Genomic DNA, 21,262 nt, shown 5'->3' on the forward strand with positions numbered 1-21,262 from the left:
GTGTGTGCAGTGTCCAGCTGTGTGCACATTGTCCAGCTGTGTGCACATTGTCCAGCTGTGTGTGACCAGTGTCCAGCTGTGTGTGCACAGTGTCCAGCTGTGACCAGTGTCCAGCTGTGTGTGAGCAGTGTCCAGCTGTGCACATTGTCCAGCTGTGTGTGCAGTGTCCAGCTGTGTGTGTGCAGTGTCCAGCTGTGTGTGTGCAGTGTCCAGCTGTGCCCAGTGTCCAGCTGTGTGTGCCCAGTGTCCAGCTGTGTGCCCAGTGTCCAGCTGTGTGTGCACAGTGTCCAGCTGTGTGTGCAGTGTCCAGCTGTGTGTGACCAGTGTCCAGCTGTGCACATTGTCCAGCTGTGCTCCTCTCGTGTCCCTCCGTGCACGGGGCTCCGGCACCTCCCTGTGGCAGCAGCCAGGAACAGGCCCCAAGCCAGGGACACCGTGGGGACAGGGACAACGTTGGGGACACCGTGGTGACAGGGACAATGTTGGGGACACCACGGGAGCCGCAGCCACCCGGGCTCCAGGCTGCACAAAGTGGGCAGCAGCCTCTGTCCCCATGTCCCCAACCCGAGGGGGGATGCGAAGCTCAGCAGCATCAGCACCGCTGTGCTGGGGACACTGCTGGGGACACTGCCATGGGGACACTGCTGGGGACACTGCTGGGGACACTGCCATGGGGACACTGCCATGGGGACACTGCTGGGGACACTGCCATAGGGACACTGCCATGGGGACACTGCCATGGGGACACTGCTGGGGACACTGCTGTGGGGACACTGCTGGGGACACTGCCATAGGGACACTGTCATGGAGACACTGCTGTGGGGACACTGCTGGGGACACTGCTGGGGACACTGCTGTGGGGACACTGCTGTGGGGACACTGCTGGGGACACTGCCATGGGGACACTGCCATGGGGACACTGCTGGGGACACTGCTGGGGACACTGCCATGGGGACACTGCTGGGGACACTGCTGGGGACACTGCTGGGGACACTGCCATGGGGACACTGCTGTGGGGACACTGCTGGGGACACTGCTGGGGACCCTGCCATGGGGACACTGTCATGAGGACACTGCTGGGGACACTGCTGGGGACACTGCTGGGGACACTGCCATGGGGACACTTCCGGGGACACTGCTGGGGACACTGCTGGGGACACTGTCATGGAGACATTGACATGGGGACACTGCTGGGGACACTGCTGGGGACACTGTCATGGAGACATTGACATGGGGACACTGCTGGGGACACTGCTGGGGACACTGTCATGGAGACATTGACATGGGGACACTGCTGGGGACATTGCTGTGGGGACACTGCTGGGGACACTGCTGGGGACACTGCTGGGGACACTGCCATGGGGACACTGCCATGGGGACACTGCTGGGGACACTGCCATGGGGACACTGCCATGGGGACACTGCCGTGGGGACATCCTTTACTCCAGGGGCCACCTCCCCTCCCCTCCTGCCGCTGTCAGTGCTTTATTTATTCCATTCCACCTCCCTGTGCCGGGCTGGGCTCCCTGCGGCAGGAGCGGGGTCCCTGGGGAGGGCTGCAGAGGGACTGGAAGCAGAGGTGCCCCCTCCCCACAGCTGCAGCTCTTCCTCTCTCTCTCTTCCACTTATTTTTCTTTTATTTTTTTTTTGGTCGTTGTTGTTTTGTTTTGTTTTTTAAAGATTGTAAATATAGATAGAGCTTTATTTTGTTAATAAGACAACGAGTAACTTAACCTGTATATTTCACATCCCTGTTTACAATCGTTCCTCCCCCTGTCCCTTGGCACAATAAAAGTGACTTTTCAGAGCAGAGAGCAGGGCCTGGACTTCACCAGATCAGGAGCGAGGCTTGGATGGGGACATCTCCAGGCACAGAAGGGACAGGAGCACCCCCAGACCTCAGCACGAGGTCCCCCAGCTCCACCACCCCCAAATTCCAGCTACCAGCAGCTTTTATTTCGCACCAAAACAAACACGGACGTGCCAGCAGCCCTGGTTGTGGCTGGGGGAGGTCCCTGTGCCCAGAGAGGGGACAGTCACCTTGTCCCTGTGCCCAGAGAGGGGACAGTCACCTCGTCCCTGTGCCCAGAGAGGGGACAGTCACCTTGTCCCTGTGCCCAGAGAGGGGACAGTCACCTTGTCCCTGTGCCCAAAGAGAGGACAGTCACCTCGTCCCTGTGCCCAGGGAGGGGACAGTCACCTTGTCCCTGTGCCCAGAGAGGGGACAGTCACCTCGTCCCCACAGCCAAGGCTCCACTGGCCGGGGCTCAGCAGGGCAGGGGCTGAAGCCGTGCCTGGTCCTGGAGCGGGGCAGCTCCGTGCCACCCCCTCCCGGGGATGGGGACACGGCCACGGGAGGAGAACAGGGGTGGGGACAGGCAGGACGGACCCCCCTGCACCCCACCTGAACCTCCCGACCCTGGGGGAGAGGGCAAGGCAGAGCTGAGAGGCTGCTCGGGCAGCACAGGGGGGAAACCGCTGAGCTAAGGGGGATGGTGGGGACAGGCAGGGACAGGACAGCGGTGGGGACAGGCAGGGACAGCTGGGGCTGGACACAGCACGGGGGGCAGGCAGCCAGTGCCCACCCCACTGGTCCCAGACCCTCGTGGCATCTCCCACCCCTCGTGGCAAACGCTCCCGTGGCTGGGGCCAGCAGGGAGCCGGGACGGGGCTGGTTTGGGGGTGGCACCCTGGTGGCACCGGGCAGGGCAGGAGGGCACGGAGGGCACAGCAAAGAGGGGTGACCAAGGTGAGCAGGCAGCTCTGGGGGCTCCCGGGTGGCCCCGTGTCCCTCCTTGGGGACAGCGGGCAGTGCCAGGCCCAGCAGTGCCAGCAGGGCACCGACCTGCCGGGCACCGGGGCCGAGCCGGGCTCAGCCTTAAGGCGATGGTGAAGCTTCCTCGCGTGGGCTGGGGCCTCGCCGGGGCCGTGGTCCTCTCCAGCATCTCATGGTCCAGTCTCGGGGGTGTCCAGGCTCTCCTGGAAGCGGTGGTGGCCGGGGCAGAGCTCCTCTTGTCCCCCGTGCCACCGGCAGGACCGGCCCTGGACCCCGGCTGGGCTGGGCAAGGGGCGAGGGGGGTGCGAGGACACGGCCAGGACAGAGCTCGGGGTGGTGGCACCTATTTGGGGACCTGCAGGGCTGTGACCACCGGCTTCATCTTGAAGTACTGTTTAAACCTTAGCTTTGCATATCTGCCGAGACAGAAGGGACAGCTCTGAGCCACTCATGTCCCCAGGGACCACCAGGATCCTCCCCAGGGACTGCTGGGATCCTCCTCAGGGATCACTGGGATCTTCCCCAGGATCTTCCCCAGGGACCATTGGGATCTTCCCTGGGATCCTCCTCAGGGACTCCCAGGATCCTCCAGGGACCATTGGGATCCTCCCCAGGGACCATTGGAATCTTCTCCAGGATCCTCCCCAGGGACCATTGGGATCCTCCCCAGGGATCATTGGGATCCTCCCCAGGGACCATTGGAATCTTCTCCAGGATCCTCCCCAGGGACCATTGGGATCCTCCTGCTCCACTCATTTCCCCCTGGGAGCAGCCAAGGTGGACTCACCTTAAGAAATTAAAGTCTATGGTCGAGTATTTATCCTGGATCAGGCCCCAGCAGGCCCAGAGGAAATGGGACGCCTGCAAGGGGCAGAACAAGGATCAGCGAATGGCCAGAAACACTTGTGCCCCTCCGGGGATTTCTGTGCCCTCCAGAGGCTGGGGCTGGCCCACATTGGGATTTTTGTGCCCTCCAGATGTTGGGACTGGCCCACACTGGGATTTCTGTGCCCTCCTGAGGCTGGGACTGGCCCACACCGGGATTTTTGTGCCCTCCAGAGGCTGCTCCTGGCTGGAGTGAGGATGGCAGCAGGGAGGATGCTGAACGTGGGGTCCCACCCCCTGCACTGCCCTCCCGGCACCTCCAGCCAGGAAAAACAGAGGGTATTTCACCAGAAATTTCCAGAAATCCAGCTGGGGCCGGCCCTGGCAGCTGGCAAAGAGGATTTCCTCACGCCAGGCCGCGGCTGAAGGGCTGCCCAAGGCCGCGGCTGTCGGACACGCGCTGTCCCCAGCGCTGCCCTGTGACCTTGCCCGGGGGCTCGGCCCCCCTGAGGCGCTGCCAGGCCCCTGGGACAGCCTGTCCCCGATGTCCCCAAGCCCCCAGGCTGGCACCAGCAGCCCCATCCTCTCCAGCTCACAGCTGGAAGCCCGAGAGCAGAGACAAGCTCATCCCCTGGGTCGTGTTTTCAGCCCCGGAGCCAGGCTGGCTCCTTCCGCCTCCACCACTCACCAAGGAGAACTTGTTCACTTGCACGTAGAGAGTTTCCAGCTCCTCCTCGGACACCTGGGTGTCACCTGGGTGTCCCTGGGTGTCACCTGGGTGTCCCTGGGTGTCACCTGGGTGCCCCTGGGTGAGCTCCTTGTAGGCCTGCAGGTAGGAGCGCAGCCACTGCAGCTGCGTCTCCTTGCTGGGGTAGAGGCCATAATCCACCTCCTTCACACCTGGGGGGTCAGGGGGACACAGGGGGGACACGGAGGGGACAGGGAGGGGACAGGGAGGGGACAGGGAGGGGTTGGAATCTCCACGGCAGAACGAGGAGAGCACAACCCCAGCCAGGCACAAAGCCCAGCCAGCCTCGGAGCCAGGAATGGCAGCCCAGGTGCCCAAAGAGCGGCAGAGACCCTGCTCCAACAACGGGGAGCCCCATTTCCTGCTGGGATTTGGGGTGTGGGATGGGGAGACCCCAATTCCCATCATGGGATTGGGGATTCAACTCCTTCTTCCATCCTCAGGGATCAGGAGAACCCAGGACAGGGAATTTCCCATTTCTCACCCCGGGACTGGGAATGGAACTCCCTCCTCCACTCCCAGGGATGAAAAGACCCCATTTCCCACCCCAAGACTGAGGATTTAACTCGCTCCTCCATCCCAGGGATGTGAAAACCCCATTTCCCACCCCAGGACTGGGGATGAAACTCCCTCCTTCACCCCCAGGGATGGGGACACCCCAAGACCACCTCATTTTCCACCATGGGACTGGGGATACAATTCCATCTTCCATCCCCAGGGTCAGCCCCATTTCCCACACTGGGACCGGGAATAAAACTCCCTCCTCCACCCCAGGGGTAAAGAGACCCCATTTCCCACCTGGGACCGGGAATAAAACTCCCTCCTCCACCCCCAGCAGCAGGGACACCCCATTTCCCTCCACGGGAGCGGGGATCCAGCTCCCTCCTCCACCCCCAGGGATGGGGCCACCCCAGGCCAGGGATGGGGGCCACTTTTGGCATCTCCCAGCTCATCCCAACCTGCGAACTCATTGAAATGGTTCCCGATGTCGAAGGCCTGGTAGTTGTAGCCCGTGTACTCGTAGTCGATGAAGCGAACGTGCTCTGCGCGGGCAAGAGCGGCGGCCGTGAGGAGAGGGGTGGGGGGACAGAGGTGACACCCCCCGGGGGGTGGCCCCAGGGACACCCCCGGGCTCACAGACCTCGTGTCCGGTCGTAGATGATGTTCTTGCACAGGAGGTCGTTGTGGCACAGCACCACGGGCGAGCCCAGCTGCGGCAGCGTCTCCTCCATCCAGGCCAGCTCCTGCTCCAGCGCCTCCGGGCTGGGCACGTCCTGCGGGAGGCTGCCCGAAGGGACAGGAGGGACAGGGTGGCACCGCTGCTGCTCTGGGGGAGCCTCCCTGGGGCTCGGGGGTGGCGTTTCCCTGGCTCACAGCGCTTCCCTGGGGGCTCGGGGGCAGAATTTCCCCAGCTTCCAGCACTTCTCTGGGGCTCGGGGGCAGAACTGAGCTTCCCCGGGGGCTCAGGGGAAAAATTGAGCTTCCCTGGGGGTTATGGGGCAGAATTTCCCCAGCTTCCAGCACTTCCCTGGGGGCTCAGGGACAAAATTGAGCTTCCCTGGGGGCTCAGGGGCAGAACTGAGCTTTCCTGGGGGCTCAGGGGCAGAATTGAGCTTCCCTGGGGCTCAGGGGCAGAACTGAGCTTCCCTGGGGGCTCGGGGGCAGAATTTCCCCAGCTTCCAGCACTTCCCTGGGGGCTCGGGGACAGCGTTTCCCTCTCATGCCCTACAAACGACCCCATTAATGACACAAAGCGGGGCTAACGAGGCTGGTTTTTGGGGAGGGGGCCAGGTTTGGCACCCAGGCAGACACCACAGCTCGCCCTCAGCGCGTCCCTTGTCCCCAAAACCCACCCGGCACACGCCCCAAATCCACCCAGCGCTCTCTCCCCGAGCACCCGGCGAAGCCCCGAGGCCACGGGGGTGTTTTGGACTCAGGCGGGGCCTCCCGGTAAGCTCAGGAGTGCGGCTTCCAAGAAGAGAACTCGTTAATGATTGTCTAATTGGCTGCGCTGAAGGCGCAGGGTGGGTAAAGTCTGCCCGCGGCTGAGAAAAGCCCGGCCGGCTCCTGGCGCGGGTTAATGATTGCCCTGCCTGCGGTTCGTTCACCTCCTCCGCCTCTTGGGGCTGCCCGAATCCTTCCCAGACACCCCAACACTCACCCAGCCGCCCCAAAAAATGGTTGGGAGTGGGGACTGGGTGTTCCGATCTAGGCTGGGTTTCTAGGATTCATCGTCAGCTCAGCAGGGCTTGAGCTCGGGATTATTCTGGTTTAAATTCCCGGGAGGAGGAGGAGGAGGAGGATTGTTACAGCAGTGGGAGGCTGTGGCTCTGAGTGGATCCTGCACAGACACATCCCAGAGCTCCAAAAGAGCTGAAATCCTCCCCAAAACAGGAGGCAGGAAGGGGCTGGAGCTGCTCCCGGGGCTGCGGGAGGGATCCAGCAGCGGATCCAGCTCCAAACCCTCAGAGGGAATCTGGGAATCTTTACCTGGGAACCTTTACCTGGGAACCAGGGCTCTGCCCTCTGCTCCCGAGGCAGAGCCCGGCTCTGGGGGATCCCTCTGCCTTTACCTGGCGTTGGATACCTTTGGGCTGAGCTCCGTCTTCACCAGGCTGAGGTATTTGTGCAGCTTCTGCCACAGGATGGGCCTGGGGAGGCTCCCGTTGGCGTGGATGGCGTGGACTCGGGCCATCTCCCGGGCCACCAGCCTGGCACGGAGCGCAGGAAAGGGGTGAGAGGTGATCCCAGATCCTCGACATCCCTCCTCTCTCCCCCCTAAAAAGAGCTTTGGGGTGTCTTCAGAGGGATTCCCTGAAAGTCCTGCGGGGTTGGCACAGCTGACCCCTCATTCTGCGTCAGGGATCAGCCTCTGAGGCATTTCAGAGTCCACATTTCCAGGGCAAATTCAGGCCAAAACTCAGCTTCCCGTGACATTCCAGCTTCCCAGAAAACCTTTATTCCAGGTTCCCAGGAAACCTCTCTCCACCAGAACCTAACGCTTTAGAAATGCTCCCATTTGACCCATTTATCCCCCACCACCCCCCAGGGCTGAGCCCACCAGCGACCCCCACCCCGGGCAGTGAGGGCAGAGCTGGAAACACGGAGCAAATCCCCAGAAAACCGGGAATTTTCTCGAGCTGCTTTTCCCTGGAAAACCCCCATCTCCCCCCACGGGAGGCGCCGCGCACCTGAAGATGTGAGGATCCCGCACATGGTCGGGCCCCAGCGCGATTCCCGGCAGGAATTGGTAGCAGAGCCCGTTCTGGAAGGCGCAGTAGAGGTCGGGGGCGCAGCCGTGGGCGCGCAGCACCTGGAAATTCCTCAGCTCCGTCTCCCTGTCCACCAGCAGCTCCGTTTTCCTGCCGTACACTCGCACCAGCAGCGCGTCTGCCATGCCCTCGTCCGTGTAGCAGGCCACCAGCTTGTTGGTGATGCCGTCAGTGAAGAGCTGCGTGGGGACAAACACGGCAGAGGTGACACCGGGGGAACGCCCTGTCCTTTTCCCAGAGGTGGGAAAACCTCATGGCGATGGTAATAATGAGGAGAAGGAGCGAGGCAACGCTGGCGGGAGAGCTCCTGGGGGGGTTTGAAAGGGCTCGAGGTGGTGGTTTGGGTGGGAATCCTGCGGTTTTACACCTGGGAGCTCAGGAATATCTCAGGGATAGCTCAGGAACAGCTCAGGGATAGTTCAGGAATGTCTCAGGGATATCTCAGGAATATTTCAGGGATAGCTCAGGAACATCTCAGGAATATCTCAGGGACAGCTCAGGAACAATTCAGGAATATCTCAAGAATATCTCAGGAACATCTCAGGGATATCTCAGGAGCAGCTCAGGAACAACTCAGGGATAGCTCAGGGATAGCTCAGGAACAACTCAGGAATATCTCAGGAACAGCTCACTTGGCACGGAGTGGCCCCGGGAATCGCTCCCGGGGGAAAAAAAAAATAAAAAAATCCGGGTGAATTGGCACGAAAATTAAAAAAAAAAATAAATAACTAAAATAAATAAATAAACCGCCCAACGAGGCTTGAAAACAAACCCGGAGCAAACACCACCGCCCCATCCCCTCCTCCGACCCTCCCCGCGGGCCGGGGCGCTGATAGGCGGGGACGTCGCTGCTGGGGACATCTCGTGTCACCGCTCTGATGGCTCCTCGCAGATGGAAAGGGAGTTTTGTTCTCCCGGCGCTCCGCCTTGGCCGCCTGCCCGCGCACATGCCGGGGCTGCTGCCGCCCGCGCCGGGCCCCGCGCCCCATCCCGGGGCATCCAGGGGGTTTAGGGATGTGTCACCCCACGGGAAAACCCTGTCCCGTTGTCCCTGCAGTGCTGCGGCTCCCCCTGGGAAGGGTTCCTTCATCCCACCGGGATTTTGGGCACCTCCAGGGCATTGAGAGGGTTTGGGGCTGTCACCCCACAGAAAATCACCCCCGTTGTCCCCCGTGCCAGCTCCAAGCGGGGCGCTCCGGGGTGCTGCGGCTCCCCGTGGGAAGGATTCCTTCATCCCTGTGGGATCGGGGAGCCGGAGCAGGAGGGGGGAGAGGGGCTCCTGCTCCGGCAGCCGTGGAGCTCAGGGATGGGACGGATAATTTTAGACATCCCACTCAGCAACCCACGCTCCCCTATAGGGCTCCTATATATAGGGCTTCTGGAGCAGCCTCCCGAGGGAGACTCCAGGCACGGGAATGAGACCCCCCCGAGTCAGACGGGGTTGACACCCCCGTTCCACAGCTGGATTTGGGGCGAGCAACTGCCCCATCCTCCGAGGCTGCTGCCCCTCAGCTGCGGCTGAACTTTCTCAAGCTGCTTTTCCCCGAGCTGATAGTCTGGGTTTCACCACGGGGCTCGGCTCCCTCCTCCTCTTGTCCTGCCAGGCCCCAGAGGAAACTGAGGCAGCAGAGTTGTCACACCCCGTCCATGCAGGTGCCACCGTCGGCCACACACGGCTCGGCCGCAGGTGAGCGGCTCCACACGGAGCGAAATCCTGGTGTTCTGCTTTGTTTCGCTGCCCCACGGCCCGGGCAGCCCTTTCCAGCAGGTTTAACGGGATTACTGAGCCTGATCCCCCCCTGAATTCCAGGCCGCCAACTTCGGAGACGCGCACGTGGCTGCTCGGTGGCCTGCAGGGACTCGCTGGGTTCGGGGGTGGCAGCTCCGCCGGCTCCCAAGGATCGGCTGCGGCTGCCTGGGGGATTCCCGGTGCTGTTCCCTGTGGATCCAGGCTGCAGCCACCCCAAATCCTTCCCTCCTGCAGCCGGGGGACGGCAGGGACAGAGGGAAGGAGTGACACCTCCCGAACTCTGCAGGGATCAAAGGCAAAGCGAGACCTGCGCCGAAGCGCTGGGGTGAAGCAGCAAAATCCAACTCCTGGTGCTGCACCTGCCGGGAGAATCCCTCAGCATTCCCAAAACGCCCCCGTGCTCGCTGCCTCGGCACCCCCGGCCCGCTGCTGGGCTCCAGCCGGGCACCTTGGTGCCAAATCCGGGCTAAAATCATCCAACCCAACATCGGCTCCGCTGCCGCTCTTATCTCCGGCGGAGGGGTGGATGGAGGAGTTTGAGCTTCCCCGGGAGGGTGGGTGGCTCTGCCGCACGGACATTCCTCGGGATGAGGAGCAGGAGCCCTGGGAATCGGGCACAACCTGGATCGCAGGAGCAGCCAGACCCTTCTTGCCGTGCTCCTGAGCTCCGGGAGATTTTCCCGTGCCACCGGCACAGCCTGGTACAGCCCCCGCGGGGCGCTGGCACCGGGGCAGCGCTCCGGGGCACCGGGCGAGGGAATGGGATCGTTAATGGGAACCAGCTCAGGCCCCCGGCCCGCTCCTCGCCATCCCGAGCTGCTCCTGCCAGGGGAAACGCGGGCGGAGGGAAAGCAGCCGAGGGAAACGCAACGGGAGGGTTTTCCCTCAACTCCTAAGTGGGTGTTTTTTTCATTTTTTTTTTTTTTCATTTTAATTAAAAACACACGCACGCACACCCGAGCTGCTGTTGAACACTGACCCCTGCGGAGGCCTGGATACCACAGAGCGGGGTCCCTGCACAACCACCGAGCTCCGCGAGCAGAGCGAGACATTTCCTGCCCCTGCAAACTCCAACTCCCAGCTTCCTGCCCGTTGCCATCTGCCCTTTTCAGATGGCTTTTCCTGCAGCTTCTTGTATTTCATTACGCTCGGCTATTAATACAGTTTTAATGACGGGAAGCGTGTGCCCTCGGAGGGGACGCTCGCTCACGTGCAGGCGTTTAAGGGCACTCGGTGCCAGCCCCTCCGCGCTCCGGTGCCCGGCGCCAGGGCACGGCCGAGGGCACCGGTGCCACCAGCCTGTGTCACCCCAGACCCGGCCGGAGGGGGAGAGGGATTCCCAAAGCCCTGGCAGCTCCGCACAGCCGAGTTCTGCCCCGTGCCCGGAGCCCGGAACCGGTGCCCGGCTCCCACCGGGGCTCAGCCTGGGGAAGGTGGGAGGCGACAAATATCCCAAAGGAGAGCGGCCACCCCTGCGGGCACCTCGGCAGACACCCTGGGGACACTTTGGTACCCACAGCCACCGCCCGGTGACCACCCCAGGGGTCCCTAAACCTCGTTGGGGGGTGTGCAATGGGGGGGTCGCAGCTGATGGACCCTCGGTTACGCTCTGAGAGCAGAGGGGAGAGCCAGGAGTGGGGGGTGCAGAGTGCCACATCCTCTGGGGCAGGTCCTAGAGCCCCCCATGGTGAACCCCACAGCCCCCTAGGATGGACCCCCCAAGCTGAGCCCCACAACTCCTCTGGGGCAGACCCCATAGCCCCCCAGGCTAAGCCCCGCAGCCCCCCTTGAGCTGACCCCACACCCCGCCGGGGTGAGCACCGCAGCCCCCACAGCCAGACCCTGTAACCCCATAACCCCACCCCAGCCGGGCTCCGCAGCCCCACCGGCCGATCCCCGCGGGGGAGCGGCTGCCGGTTCTCCCGCTGCCGGCGCGGGGTCCCCCCCCGTACCTTGGTCTTCACCGTGGCCGGCTCCCAGGCGGGTCTCAGCTGCCGCACGATCCGCAGCGCCCCGGGCAGCACGTCCCCCTCGTCCACCGCAATGCCGAGGTGTGGCACGGCGGGGGTCCCGCCGCCGCCCCCCCGCTCCGGCCGCGGGCAGTCGGGGCAGCGGGCGGGCGGTGCGGCCATGGCCAGCTCCGCGCTGCCGGAGCCGCGGCCCATGTGCCGGGGGCTGCGCGGGGCCGGCGGCCGCGGGGAGGAGCCGCCGCCGTTGGGAAGCCATGAGTCACCGGCCCGCCTCCCGCCCGCCTCCCCGGCAGCGCCGGCAGCGCCCGCACCGGCACCGGGGGCAGGGACCCGCATCCCACCGGCACCGGCACCGGGGGCAGGGACCCGCATCGCACCGGCACCGGGGGCAGGGACCGGCATCGCATCGGCACCGGTACCGAGGGCAGGGACCCGCATCGCACCGGCACCGGCACCGGGGGCAGGGACCCGCATCTCACCGGCACCGGGGGCAGGGACCCGCATCCCACCGGCACCGGGGGATGGGACCCGCATCCCACCGGCACCGGGGGCAGGGACCCGCATCCCACCGGCACCGGCACCGGGGGCAGGGACCCGCATCCCACCGGCACCGGGGGCAGGGACCCGCATCCCACCGGCACCGGCACCGGGGGCAGGGACCCGCGTCCCACCGGCACCGGCACCGGGGGAAGGGACCCGCGTCCCACCGGCGCCGGCATCCCGGGGAAGGGGACCTACATCCTACCGGGACCGACCTTCCAGACCGGGGATTGCATCCTGCCGGCACCGGCACCGCGTGCAGGGGATCCGCATCCCACCGGGACTGGCATCGCTCTCCGGGCGGGACCCGCACCGAGACCCGCACCGGTATCGGCGGACCCGCTCCCCGCCCGCACCGGGACCCCAGGCTGCCGGCGCCAGACCGGGATCGTATCCTGGGCAGTGGGTCCGCACCGGGATGGGGCATTCCATCCACCCCCGACCCGCACCGGCATCCCGGGCAAGGGAGCCCCGCCCGACCGGCACCGGGACCCGGCTCTGCCGCACCGGCTGTCGATGCCTCCCCCACCCATTCCCGGAGCCCCTCAGCCACTCCCGAGCAGCCGCCCCGCACCGAGATCCCCCCTCCGCACCTGCTGCTGGTGCCTCCTGCCCGGATACCTTCCCCATCCATTCCTGGAAGCACAAAGCCATCCCAGAGGATCCGCACCGGGAGAGGGAGCGCCCCCGCCGCACCTGCAGCTGATGTCCTGTACCCCAGTGTCCATCCATCCATCCATCCATCCATCCATCCATCCATCCATCCATCCATCCATCCATCCCCTGAGCCCCTTCGCCATCCCGGGGGGCTCCTCGCAGCCCCCACTCCCTCCCTTTGGGGTTAAGAAAGATGAGGATGCCACGCACGGGATGAGCTCCAGCTCCCAGGGCTCCAGGCGGGATGGATCCCCCCGGGATAACTTCTCCCATCGCACCCTCCGGGCACCGGCTTCCACAGGGATTCACAGCTGGGTTGGGAAGAGGTTTCGGGGGTGAAGACAGAGCGGGATTTTCCCGCTGGCAGAGCCCCCGGAGGCGGCTTCATTAGCAGAGGAAATTACAGCGTCACACGGCCGGCAGAGGAGAATGCCCCCTCTAAAGTTCCTGAAACCAGCCCAATGGACCATGGAGACCTGGGGAAAAATCATTTAAGGAAGGGGAGGCGGGGGGGACAAAAACCCCGCCGGGCAGTTTCCCGTGTTTCTAAAAATAGCTCCAGCCCTGTCAGTGTTAATAGGACGGGCATAATTGCTGCCGCGCTTTGCAGGGCTGAGCGTGGCCTAATTGCTCGGCCGGAACGATCTAATCCGGGCTAGCGGAGCCCCGCAGGCAGGGCCGCCGCATCCAGCGGGAAATTGCCCCTGGAGCAGGCGATTAGAGGTGTTAATAGGCCGGCTTAAGGGGCCTGGCAGCGGCACCGGGAGGTTTTTAACTCAGAATTGGAATAGAACCGGCCCCAGGAAAAAAACATCCCGGTTTAGGCCAGGCTGAGCGTTTTCCAGCCGAGGGATGTGGCAGAAGGAGCGGTGAGGGCTGAAGTCACCTTGACGTTCATCGAGTCCTCCCCAGATCTGAGCCTTGGCTGTGGAGAACCGGGCAGAGGAGGGTTAGAAATTTCCAAGCTGGATTTCCCTCCGTTAGGAAAGGGAAAATCTCGCCGAGCATCTCAGCCCATCCAGGCTGTGGATGCAGCTTCAGCCCTGAGTTCAGCAGATTCCCTCTTTCCTGATGGTCCCATCCCTCCCTGCCGCTGCTTCCCGGCTCCCGGGGTTTCCTGTGCTGATGAGCGGCTCAGGAAATGTTGGATGAGGGGAGATATTCGTCCCTTCCCTCCACCTCTGGGCCCTGAAGAGCCACTGCCACCACCCCGGCGTCGGAGGTGGCAGAAAAAGCCACGGCGCACCCACAGGAGCCTGAATTTCCCATCCGGGGAGCCCCCGGGGTTGGGCAGCCCAGCACGAGGAGCTTCAAACGCTCCACGGCTGCGGAGAAGATCCCAGGAGGGGACAAACATCCGCCCCAGCCGCATCCTCCCCGCTCTGGGGCTGCCGTGGGGCAGGGCCGGGATGAGGATTCGGGCTGGGAACAGGGCTGGGATGAGAATCCGGGCTGGAGGGAGGGCTGGGATGAGGATCCGGGCTGGGAATGGGGCTGGGATGAGGATCCGGGCAGGGATGAGGATCCGGGCTGGAGGGAAGGTTGGGATGAGGATCCGGGCGGGGAACAGGACAGGGATGAGAATCCGGGCTGCTGGGAACAGGGCTGGGATGAGGATCCAGGCTGGAAACTTTGGGGAGGTGCTGGAAGGGTCACACAGCAGCCGCTGGCTCGGTGCTGGCAGCAGCATCCCCTCCCCAAATTTCCCCGCAGCTGAGAGGGAATTTGGCAGCTCTTTGGGGTTCATCAGCGCTGGGAATCCGTCATCGGTCCCTGCTGGCTGCTCTTCCATGGTGAGATCCTGGTTCGCTCCAGGCTCTGCCCCAGGAGCAGCTTTCCCCGAGGATCGTGGCGCTCCCAGCCACCCGGACTGGTCAAACTGGAGGCGGGACCGTGTTCCCTCGGCGTTGGGGAGCGCTCGGATCCGCGGTGCAGGGCTGGAACTGGGAATGGCCCCCGGCACAGGGGCATCTCCATGTCCAGGGCAGAGAAAAACCTCTGCTTTTCCATGAAAACGAGTCCTGGGACAGGAGCCACCGTCCTGTGTGACCCGCAGGCACTGTCCCCTCCCCGGAGTGCCGCGGCAGAGGTGAGGCACAGCCCCGGCCCTGTCCCCAGGGGGACACCCAGGGCTCCTGGCACTGTCCCGTCTGCAGGAAGAGCTTTGCAGAGCCCTTGATTTGCCCGCAGGAGCTGCGGTGGCAGGAGCTGGGAGGGCGCTGCACCCTGATGGGCTGGAAGGACCCAAACCAAGCGGTGGCTCCTGGCCCAGGGACATTTGTGGCCCAGTTCCCTCAATAAAAGCGTCTGATCCCCCTCTCTGCAACTCCCCGCACTCAGCCTCCTGTTGCTTTAAATTGTTTAATATCAAATTCATGAAGAGGGGCGGGGCTAAAACTATCATTAAACACGGATTATTTCCCCCCGCGATTTAGGAACGGGCACGAACCATCCCTCAACCACCGCGTGCTGCTCCTGGCCTTGCACATCACCCCAAAAACGCCCGGAGGAGCCGCTCCGGCCGCAGGATCCCGCTGGGATTCCCAGCCCAGCTCCAGGCTCAGCTCTCGGCTGCAGGAGAAGCTCCCGGGAAGCAGCGCGGGGGTTTGGGAGTGGGAGCGGGCGAGGTTTGGGAGCCGCTGCAGTGACAGAGAGGAGGTGGCAGAGCTGGGAGGGAGCTGCTGTTCCCTCGCTGCTTCCCGGGGCTCCGGCAGCTCCTCGGGGCTGGTTCTCCATCCCCGGACCCCCCCGGATCCCCCCGGATCCCCCGGGCCCTCAGCGGGCGCTGGCGAAGCCGATGCGGTTGTGGCGCCGGTCGAATTTGGTGTAGTAGTGACCGATGAAGGTGGCGCCCAGGATCCAGAGGGGACCGGCCGGAGGGGGAATGTCCAGCCCGGAGAAAGCCACCACGCACACGTCCTCCCCGTACTGGGATTGCTGCCAGGAGGAGAGCCGCGGGGTGATGGAGGAGGATCGCGGTGTCACCGTCCCCCAGCTCCGCACCCGCCGCGTTCCTTCCTCGGGAATCACGGAATATCCTGAACGAGGATCACCGGGACCGGCTCCTTTCCCTGCGCAGACCACCCCAAAAACCCCACCCTGTGCCTGGGGGTGTTCTCCAAACCCTCTGTGAACTCTTGGCTCACGCTGTCCCGGTGTCCACCCACCCTCGGGGTGCGAAGCCTTTCCCGATATCCAAATTCCGGCAAAAACCATCCCTGCCTGTCCCTGCTCACCCCAAATCCCCCCCAGACCACCCCGGGAAGGAGGGACAGCTCGGCCTGCCTCGCCTGGACACCTCCACCCGACAAAGGGGTTTGAGGGGAAAACAAGGAGCGTCATTTTGGGGCAGATTCTGGCTGATTTGGGGGATCCAGGACACTCACCCGCAGGACGTAGGCAGGGCCACTGAGGCCATAAACCTTCCCTCCCAGGTGGAAGGAGATGTTGGGCAGCTGAGGCACCTGCTCGCAGTCCACCACGTACTGCAGGGGCAGGGGACAGCGCTGGGACGGGGCCAGGCCGCCCGTGGGGACACGGGGCGGGGCTGGCGGTCACTCACCTCTCCCTCGGCCACCTCGGTGGCCCCGATGGCTTTCATGAGCACGGACACGGGGCCGGCGGGGCCGGTGATGTAGGAGGCTCCCGTGTCCACGGCCACCGAGCAGCCCTCCCTGCAGAACAGGATCTCGGCTCCGACGGACACCCTGGAGCGGGAGGGAGGGTCCTGAGTGTCCCCTGGTGTCACCAGGAGTGTCACAACCATCCTGCGTGTCCCCTGGTGTCACCAGGAGTGTCACAACCATCCCGAGTGTCCCCTGGTGTCACCAGGAGTGTCACAACCATCCCAAGTGTCCCCTGGTGTCACCAGGAGTGTCACAACCATCCCGAGTGTCCCCTGGTGTCACCAGTAGTGTCACATCCATCCCGCGTGTCCCCTGGTGTCACCAGGAATGTCACACTGAGTGTCCTCTGGTGACATCAGGAGTGTCACATCTATCCCAAGTGTCCTTCGGTGTCACCAAGGGTGCTCCTGGGAATGTCAAATCCATCCCAAGTGTCCCCTGGTGTCACCGGGAATGTCACAACCATCCTGAGTGTCCCCTGGTGTCACCAGGAGTGTCACAACCATCCCAAGTGTCCCCTGGTGTCACCAGGAGTGTCACAACCATCCCGAGTGTCCCCTGGTGTCACCAGTAGTGTCACATCCATCCCGCGTGTCCCCTGGTGTCACCAGGAATGTCACACTGAGTGTCCTCTGGTGTCACCAGGAGTGTCACAACCATCCCGAGTGTCCCCTGGTGTCACCGGGAATGTCACATCCATCCCGAGTGTCCCCTGGTGTCACCGGGAGTGTCACATCCATCCTGAGTGTCCCCCGGTGTCCCCAGGGGTGTCACATCCATCCCCAGCCAGGCATGTGCCACTCCCGGCTTTTCCAATGTGGGATTTAAGCTCCATCATGCGCAGGGTTTATTTTTTTGGGGGTTAAACAAAGCGGGATTGTTCCAGCGCCTCCCGCTCCTCCCGCGGGACTGACGGGGGTGAGACTCTTCCAACTGCAGCTCCCAAGTGGAAAATCAGCCCACGGTGCCACCCCCTCTGCATTCCCAGCTGCTCCTCGCTGAGCCGGGAGAAGCTGGAGGAGCCCACCCCGCTCCTCCCCTGATGGGGGCAAAGCATCCGGCCGCAACGCCGAGGGAAAACATCCCTGAAATCCCTGAAATCCCTGAAATCCCTGAAATCCCTGAAATCCCACCCCCACAGAGCCGCGGGATGCAGCCAGCGCTGGGCTAATGTTGGATTTGATGGCCCCAAAGGCTTTTCCCACCCAAATAAGGCGGTGGTTTGTGATTGCCATCCCCGGGCTCTCCCCGGCCTCACCCCTTCATGCTGATCTGCCAGAAGCCGCTCCTGCTGACGTTCAGGTAGTGGAAGTCGCCGGTGTAATAGGCGGGGTCGCTGCCTCCCAGGATGATTTCCCCGCCGGGTTTCAGGGGAGAATTCCTGGCGTGCCAAACACAGCGGGAGCGATTCCCCTTTCCCCAAAATTCCCCGCCAGACCGAGCAATCCCCCTTTCCCCAAAATTCCCAGCCAGACCGAGCAATTCCCCTTGCTCCAAAATTCCCAGCCAGACAGAGCGATTCCACTTTCTCCAAAATTCCCAACCCGGCAGGAAGCGATTCCCCTTTCCCCAAAATTCCCAGCCAGACAGAGCGATTCCACTTTCCCCAAAAATCCCAGCCCAGAAGAAAGCAATTCCCCTTTCCTCAAAATTCCCAACCCGGCAGGAAGCGATTCCCCTTTCCCCAAAATTCCCATCCATACAGAATTATTCCCCTTTCCCCAAAATTCCCAGCCCCGGAGGGAGCAGCCCCAGCCACGAGGCTCTGCTGGCCCTGCGGGGACAGGAGGTGACAGCTGCTCCAGGTGGGTGCGGTGGCTCCTGAGGGGGTCAGGAATGCCGCAGGACCCGGGAAGGACATCCCGGGGCTGGCAGGGGGCTCAGGGGACCCGGGGGACACGGGGGGCTGGCAGCGGGTGGCCTCGAGGGCGCTCCTGCTTTGGATCTTCTTACTTGGAAGCGCTGCAAAGAGAGGGAGGCTCCGTGAGGCTGCAGGTGGCCCCAGGGGACACCGGGGGGCTCCGTGGGGCTGCAGGTGGCCCCAGGGGACACAGGTGACACCCAGAGGCGCAGGGGACTCCAGTGGCACCGCGCTGCCCCGGGATCCAACAGCACCGAGTGGGATTTTGGGGTGTGTTTGGGGTCTCTCTGTCACTGCACGGTTCCGGGTCGATGTTTTTGGGGCCGGTGGGGAGTGCTGGGGTGTGGAGCAGAATTCCTGCTCCCACTGCTCCCCTGCGTTTGGGGACGCTGGGAGGAGCTCAGCAGTTTGGGGGAAGAAATGGAAGATTTGGCTGCTGGTGCAGGGGGTTTTAGATAGGTTTTTTTTTGTTTGTTTTGATTTTTAAAAAATGTTGCCTGCAGAAACACCGAAGCCCCTCCAGGCTGGGATGGCTGCAGCCCCTCTCACCGAGCTGGTGGCTGTGCAGTGACAGTGACAAACCGGAGCAGCCACCACTCCCTGCCCGGCAGCTCTGGATCTGCGTCCACCCCTCTCTGTCTCTTGTGCTGCCTCATTCTCCTCCAGCTCCTCCAGGATCCCAAACTTCCTCCCTCTCCAGCTCCTCCAGGATCCCAAACTCTCTCGTCTCCAGATCCTCCAGGATCCCCCATTCCTTCCTTCCTTCCCCAGCTCCTCCAGGACCCTCCTTTCCTTCCTACTCCAGCTCCTCCAGGATCCCCCACTCCTTCCCATCCCACCTCCCCCAGGATCCCCCATTCCTCCCCTGCCTCCCCCCCATGTCCCCCCGCCCCATCCCCATCTCCCCCCAACCCCAACCCCCAAACCGATCCCCGCCGCTGTTGTGACCCCCCAAACCCCGGCTCCTCACGGGTATCCCCTGCTCCCCACGGGTGTCCCCTGCTCCCCATGGGTGTTCCCGGCTCCCCCGGGTGTCCCCAGTCCCCCTGGGTGTCCCCTGCTCTCCCCGCGTGTCCCCTGCTCCCCTCGGGTGTCCCCTCCCCGCCCCCCCCGGGTGTCCCCAGTCCCCCTGGGTGTCCCCTGCTCCCCCGCGTGTCCCCTGCTCCCCCGCGTGTCCCCTGCTCCCCTCGGGTGTCCCCTGCCCCCGCAGCACCCACCGGCTGTAGTAGACGGAGAACGCGTCCTCCTGCAGGATCTGCTGCGCCAGGATGCGGTCGAACACGGGGGTGATGCCGTCGATGGCCTGCCCGGGGTAGCCCATGCCCAGCACGCCGTCGAACCTGGCGAAGATGAAGGGGAAGGCGGGCAGCGCCGTGGCCTCGGCGAACACCTGGATGATCGGGATGTCCGACACCTGCGGGGATCGCGGGGGGGATTGGGGGGCGCTGGGAAGGGATGAATCCTACCCCATCCCCAAAAAAAACCCCTCAGATGTTTCCTGGATGAGGCAGGAGTGTGGGGTTTGGGGATTTGGTGGATTTCAGGTGTGGAATTCGGGGATTCTGTGGATTCTAAGTGTGGATTTTGGGGATCCTGTGGATTCCAGATGTGGATTTTGGGGATTCTGTGGGATCCAGGTGTGGATTTTGGAGATTCTGAAAGTACAGGGAGTGTGGATTTTGGGGATTCTGTGAGTCCCAAAGCATGGATTTTGGGGATCCTGTGGATTCCAGATGTGGATTTTGGGGATTCTGTGGATTCCAGATGTGGATTTTGGGGATTCTGTGGATTCCAGGTGTGGATTTTGGGGATTCTGTGGGTTCCAGGTGTGGATTTTGGGGATTCTGTGGGTTCCAGGTGTGGATTTTGGGGATTCTGTGGGTGCCAGGGCTCACCGTGACGATGTCCTGGCTGAGGACGCCTTTGACGCTGCCGGTGCCGTAGCGGATGGCGAAGCCGGTGCCGTTGGCGATGTAGGTGCGCGACTTGGAGGAGTCGTAGCGGCTGTGGGACACTGGGGACAGGGAAAAGGGACATCCCAGAGGGGCACAGAGCATCTCTGTCCCCCCCAAAATCCCCCGCGGGGTGTAATGGACCCACCCCACCTCAATGCCAGGGGTCTGGGCACCAACAGAGACCCCCCCAGCCCTCCCTGAGCAGCCCAAGGGACTCGCTGAGGTTTTGGGGGGTCACCCCCAGCCCCGGCCGTGCCCCCCTACTCACCACAGGCGCTGTAGAGGGGGGAGCACTTGTAGGACGGCACCCACAGGTTGGCCGAGCCCGTGTCAAAGACCACCTTGAAGGTCTGCGCGGGGGTCCCGATGCTGATCTCGCCGAAATATTGGGTCTGGGGGGGACGGGGAGCATCCCTGGGGCACAGCTCGGGCGGGAAAGCGCCGGCACCGAGCCCAGCTGGGGCTGCCGGGTGACATCGGGGGTGACAAACCCCCCACTCACATCCAGGTAGTTGGTGAGGAGGGTGGGCGCTGTCCCGTTGCGGGGACCGTCCCCTCCTCCGCGTGTGCCCCGGCGCAGCTCCGGGAACACCTCCCGCACCTTCACCCCCATCTCCTGCAGCGTCTGGCGGATGGAGGGCATCCTCCGCAGGGCGATCCTGGGGGGATTGCACAGAGCTGGGGATCCTCCCCCCGAGCCCCCCGGCAGCCTCCAGAGGAGTTCCCAGCCTCGGGAGCTCCAGCCGGGTGGCTCTAGATGGCAGCAGCTCCCCGCCGCTCCCCCGCGGGTCCCGCTCCCAGCCCGAGCCCACCCAGCGTGGGGAGCCCCAGGTGGGTGGGGGCGGCACCCGCAGACCCCGAGCCCGGCCCCAAACCCGGTTATTTGGGATTCCCAAGTTGTTTAGGTTGGGAAAATCCCCCGCGGGCTCGTGGAGCAGCACCGGGACCATCCGGTGCTCGAGGGAGAGGAGTGAGGAAGAGCAGGAGACGAGGAGGAAGGGGATGAAGCAGCAAAGCCCCTCACCCTCCTCACCCGGTCCCGGGAATAAAAGGGGGGGACAGCACCGTGAGTGCCACACGAGCTTGGGCTACCTCTGCAAAGCCTGGGCTGGCCAGGGGACAAAAGTGGCACCCCAGGTGAGGGCCAGGAGCAGCAGGGACCGCTGCAGCCTCCGGCTGGCTCCCGCCGCCATCGCGTCCCCCGCTGTCACCGCCCGTGCCGGCAGCTCCGTCCCGTCCCGTCCCGGCGGGGAGGAAGCTTTTATAGCCCGGGATCCTCCAT

At 63.6% G+C, this 21,262-nt stretch overlaps 3 protein-coding genes and 1 long non-coding RNA gene across 4 annotated transcripts; 1 reads left to right on the forward strand and 3 right to left on the reverse strand.

Annotated features, from left to right (window-relative positions):
• Positions 1-1,688: 1,688 nt before the first annotated feature.
• Positions 1,689-2,129, reverse strand: LOC131587881 (uncharacterized). The gene is made up of 2 exons (XR_009279460.1): positions 2,073-2,129; positions 1,689-2,040 (listed from the first exon to the last, which is right to left on the reverse strand). It is a non-coding gene; the product is annotated as an uncharacterized LOC131587881 (long non-coding RNA).
• A 110-nt stretch (positions 2,130-2,239) lies between these two features.
• Positions 2,240-11,573, reverse strand: ETNK2 (ethanolamine kinase 2). The gene is made up of 8 exons (XM_058856174.1): positions 11,324-11,573; positions 7,541-7,800; positions 6,923-7,060; positions 5,491-5,633; positions 5,309-5,392; positions 4,290-4,501; positions 3,564-3,637; positions 2,240-3,192 (listed from the first exon to the last, which is right to left on the reverse strand). Exons 1-8 carry the CDS (start codon positions 11,534-11,536, stop codon positions 3,120-3,122), a joined length of 1,197 nt encoding a protein of 398 aa, XP_058712157.1. The 5' UTR covers positions 11,537-11,573; the 3' UTR covers positions 2,240-3,119.
• LOC131587569 (formin-2-like) lies at positions 11,535-12,587 on the forward strand. The gene has a single exon (XM_058855569.1). It carries the CDS (start codon positions 11,535-11,537, stop codon positions 12,585-12,587), a length of 1,053 nt encoding a protein of 350 aa, XP_058711552.1.
• A 2,303-nt stretch (positions 12,588-14,890) lies between these two features.
• Positions 14,891-21,241, reverse strand: REN (renin). Its single transcript, XM_058855987.1, has 10 exons — positions 21,073-21,241; positions 20,483-20,639; positions 20,249-20,372; positions 19,921-20,039; positions 19,243-19,439; positions 18,118-18,126; positions 17,423-17,545; positions 16,101-16,245; positions 15,925-16,023; positions 14,891-15,475 (listed from the first exon to the last, which is right to left on the reverse strand). Exons 1-10 carry the CDS (start codon positions 21,171-21,173, stop codon positions 15,314-15,316), a joined length of 1,236 nt encoding a protein of 411 aa, XP_058711970.1. The 5' UTR covers positions 21,174-21,241; the 3' UTR covers positions 14,891-15,313.
• Between the last annotated feature and the right edge of the window lie 21 nt (positions 21,242-21,262).

This window comes from Poecile atricapillus, chromosome 23 (genome assembly GCF_030490865.1).
Source record: "Poecile atricapillus isolate bPoeAtr1 chromosome 23, bPoeAtr1.hap1, whole genome shotgun sequence".
In the NCBI taxonomy this organism is placed as follows: Eukaryota; Metazoa; Chordata; class Aves; order Passeriformes; family Paridae; genus Poecile; species Poecile atricapillus.

Excerpts from the sequence above, each read along its gene's own strand:
- REN (XM_058855987.1), bottom strand. The coding sequence starts at position 21,173 with ATGGCGGCGGGAGCCAGCCGGAGGCTGCAGCGGTCCCTGCTGCTCCTG. Across the intron at positions 20,373-20,482 it reads TCCTCACCAACTACCTGGAT|ACCCAATATTTCGGCGAGAT; the intron begins GTGAGTGGGGGG and ends CGTCCCCCCCAG. Across the intron at positions 16,024-16,100 it reads CCGAGGTGGCCGAGGGAGAG|TACGTGGTGGACTGCGAGCA; the intron begins GTGAGTGACCGC and ends CTGCCCCTGCAG.
- ETNK2 (XM_058856174.1), bottom strand. The coding sequence starts at position 11,536 with ATGGGCCGCGGCTCCGGCAGCGCGGAGCTGGCCATGGCCGCACCGCCC. Across the intron at positions 5,634-6,922 it reads CCAAAGGTATCCAACGCCAG|CCTCCCGCAGGACGTGCCCA; the intron begins GTAAAGGCAGAG and ends CCCTTCGGGCAG. Across the intron at positions 5,393-5,490 it reads CATCTACGACCGGACACGAG|AGCACGTTCGCTTCATCGAC; the intron begins GTCTGTGAGCCC and ends TTGCCCGCGCAG.
- LOC131587569 (XM_058855569.1), top strand. The coding sequence starts at position 11,535 with ATGTGCCGGGGGCTGCGCGGGGCCGGCGGCCGCGGGGAGGAGCCGCCG.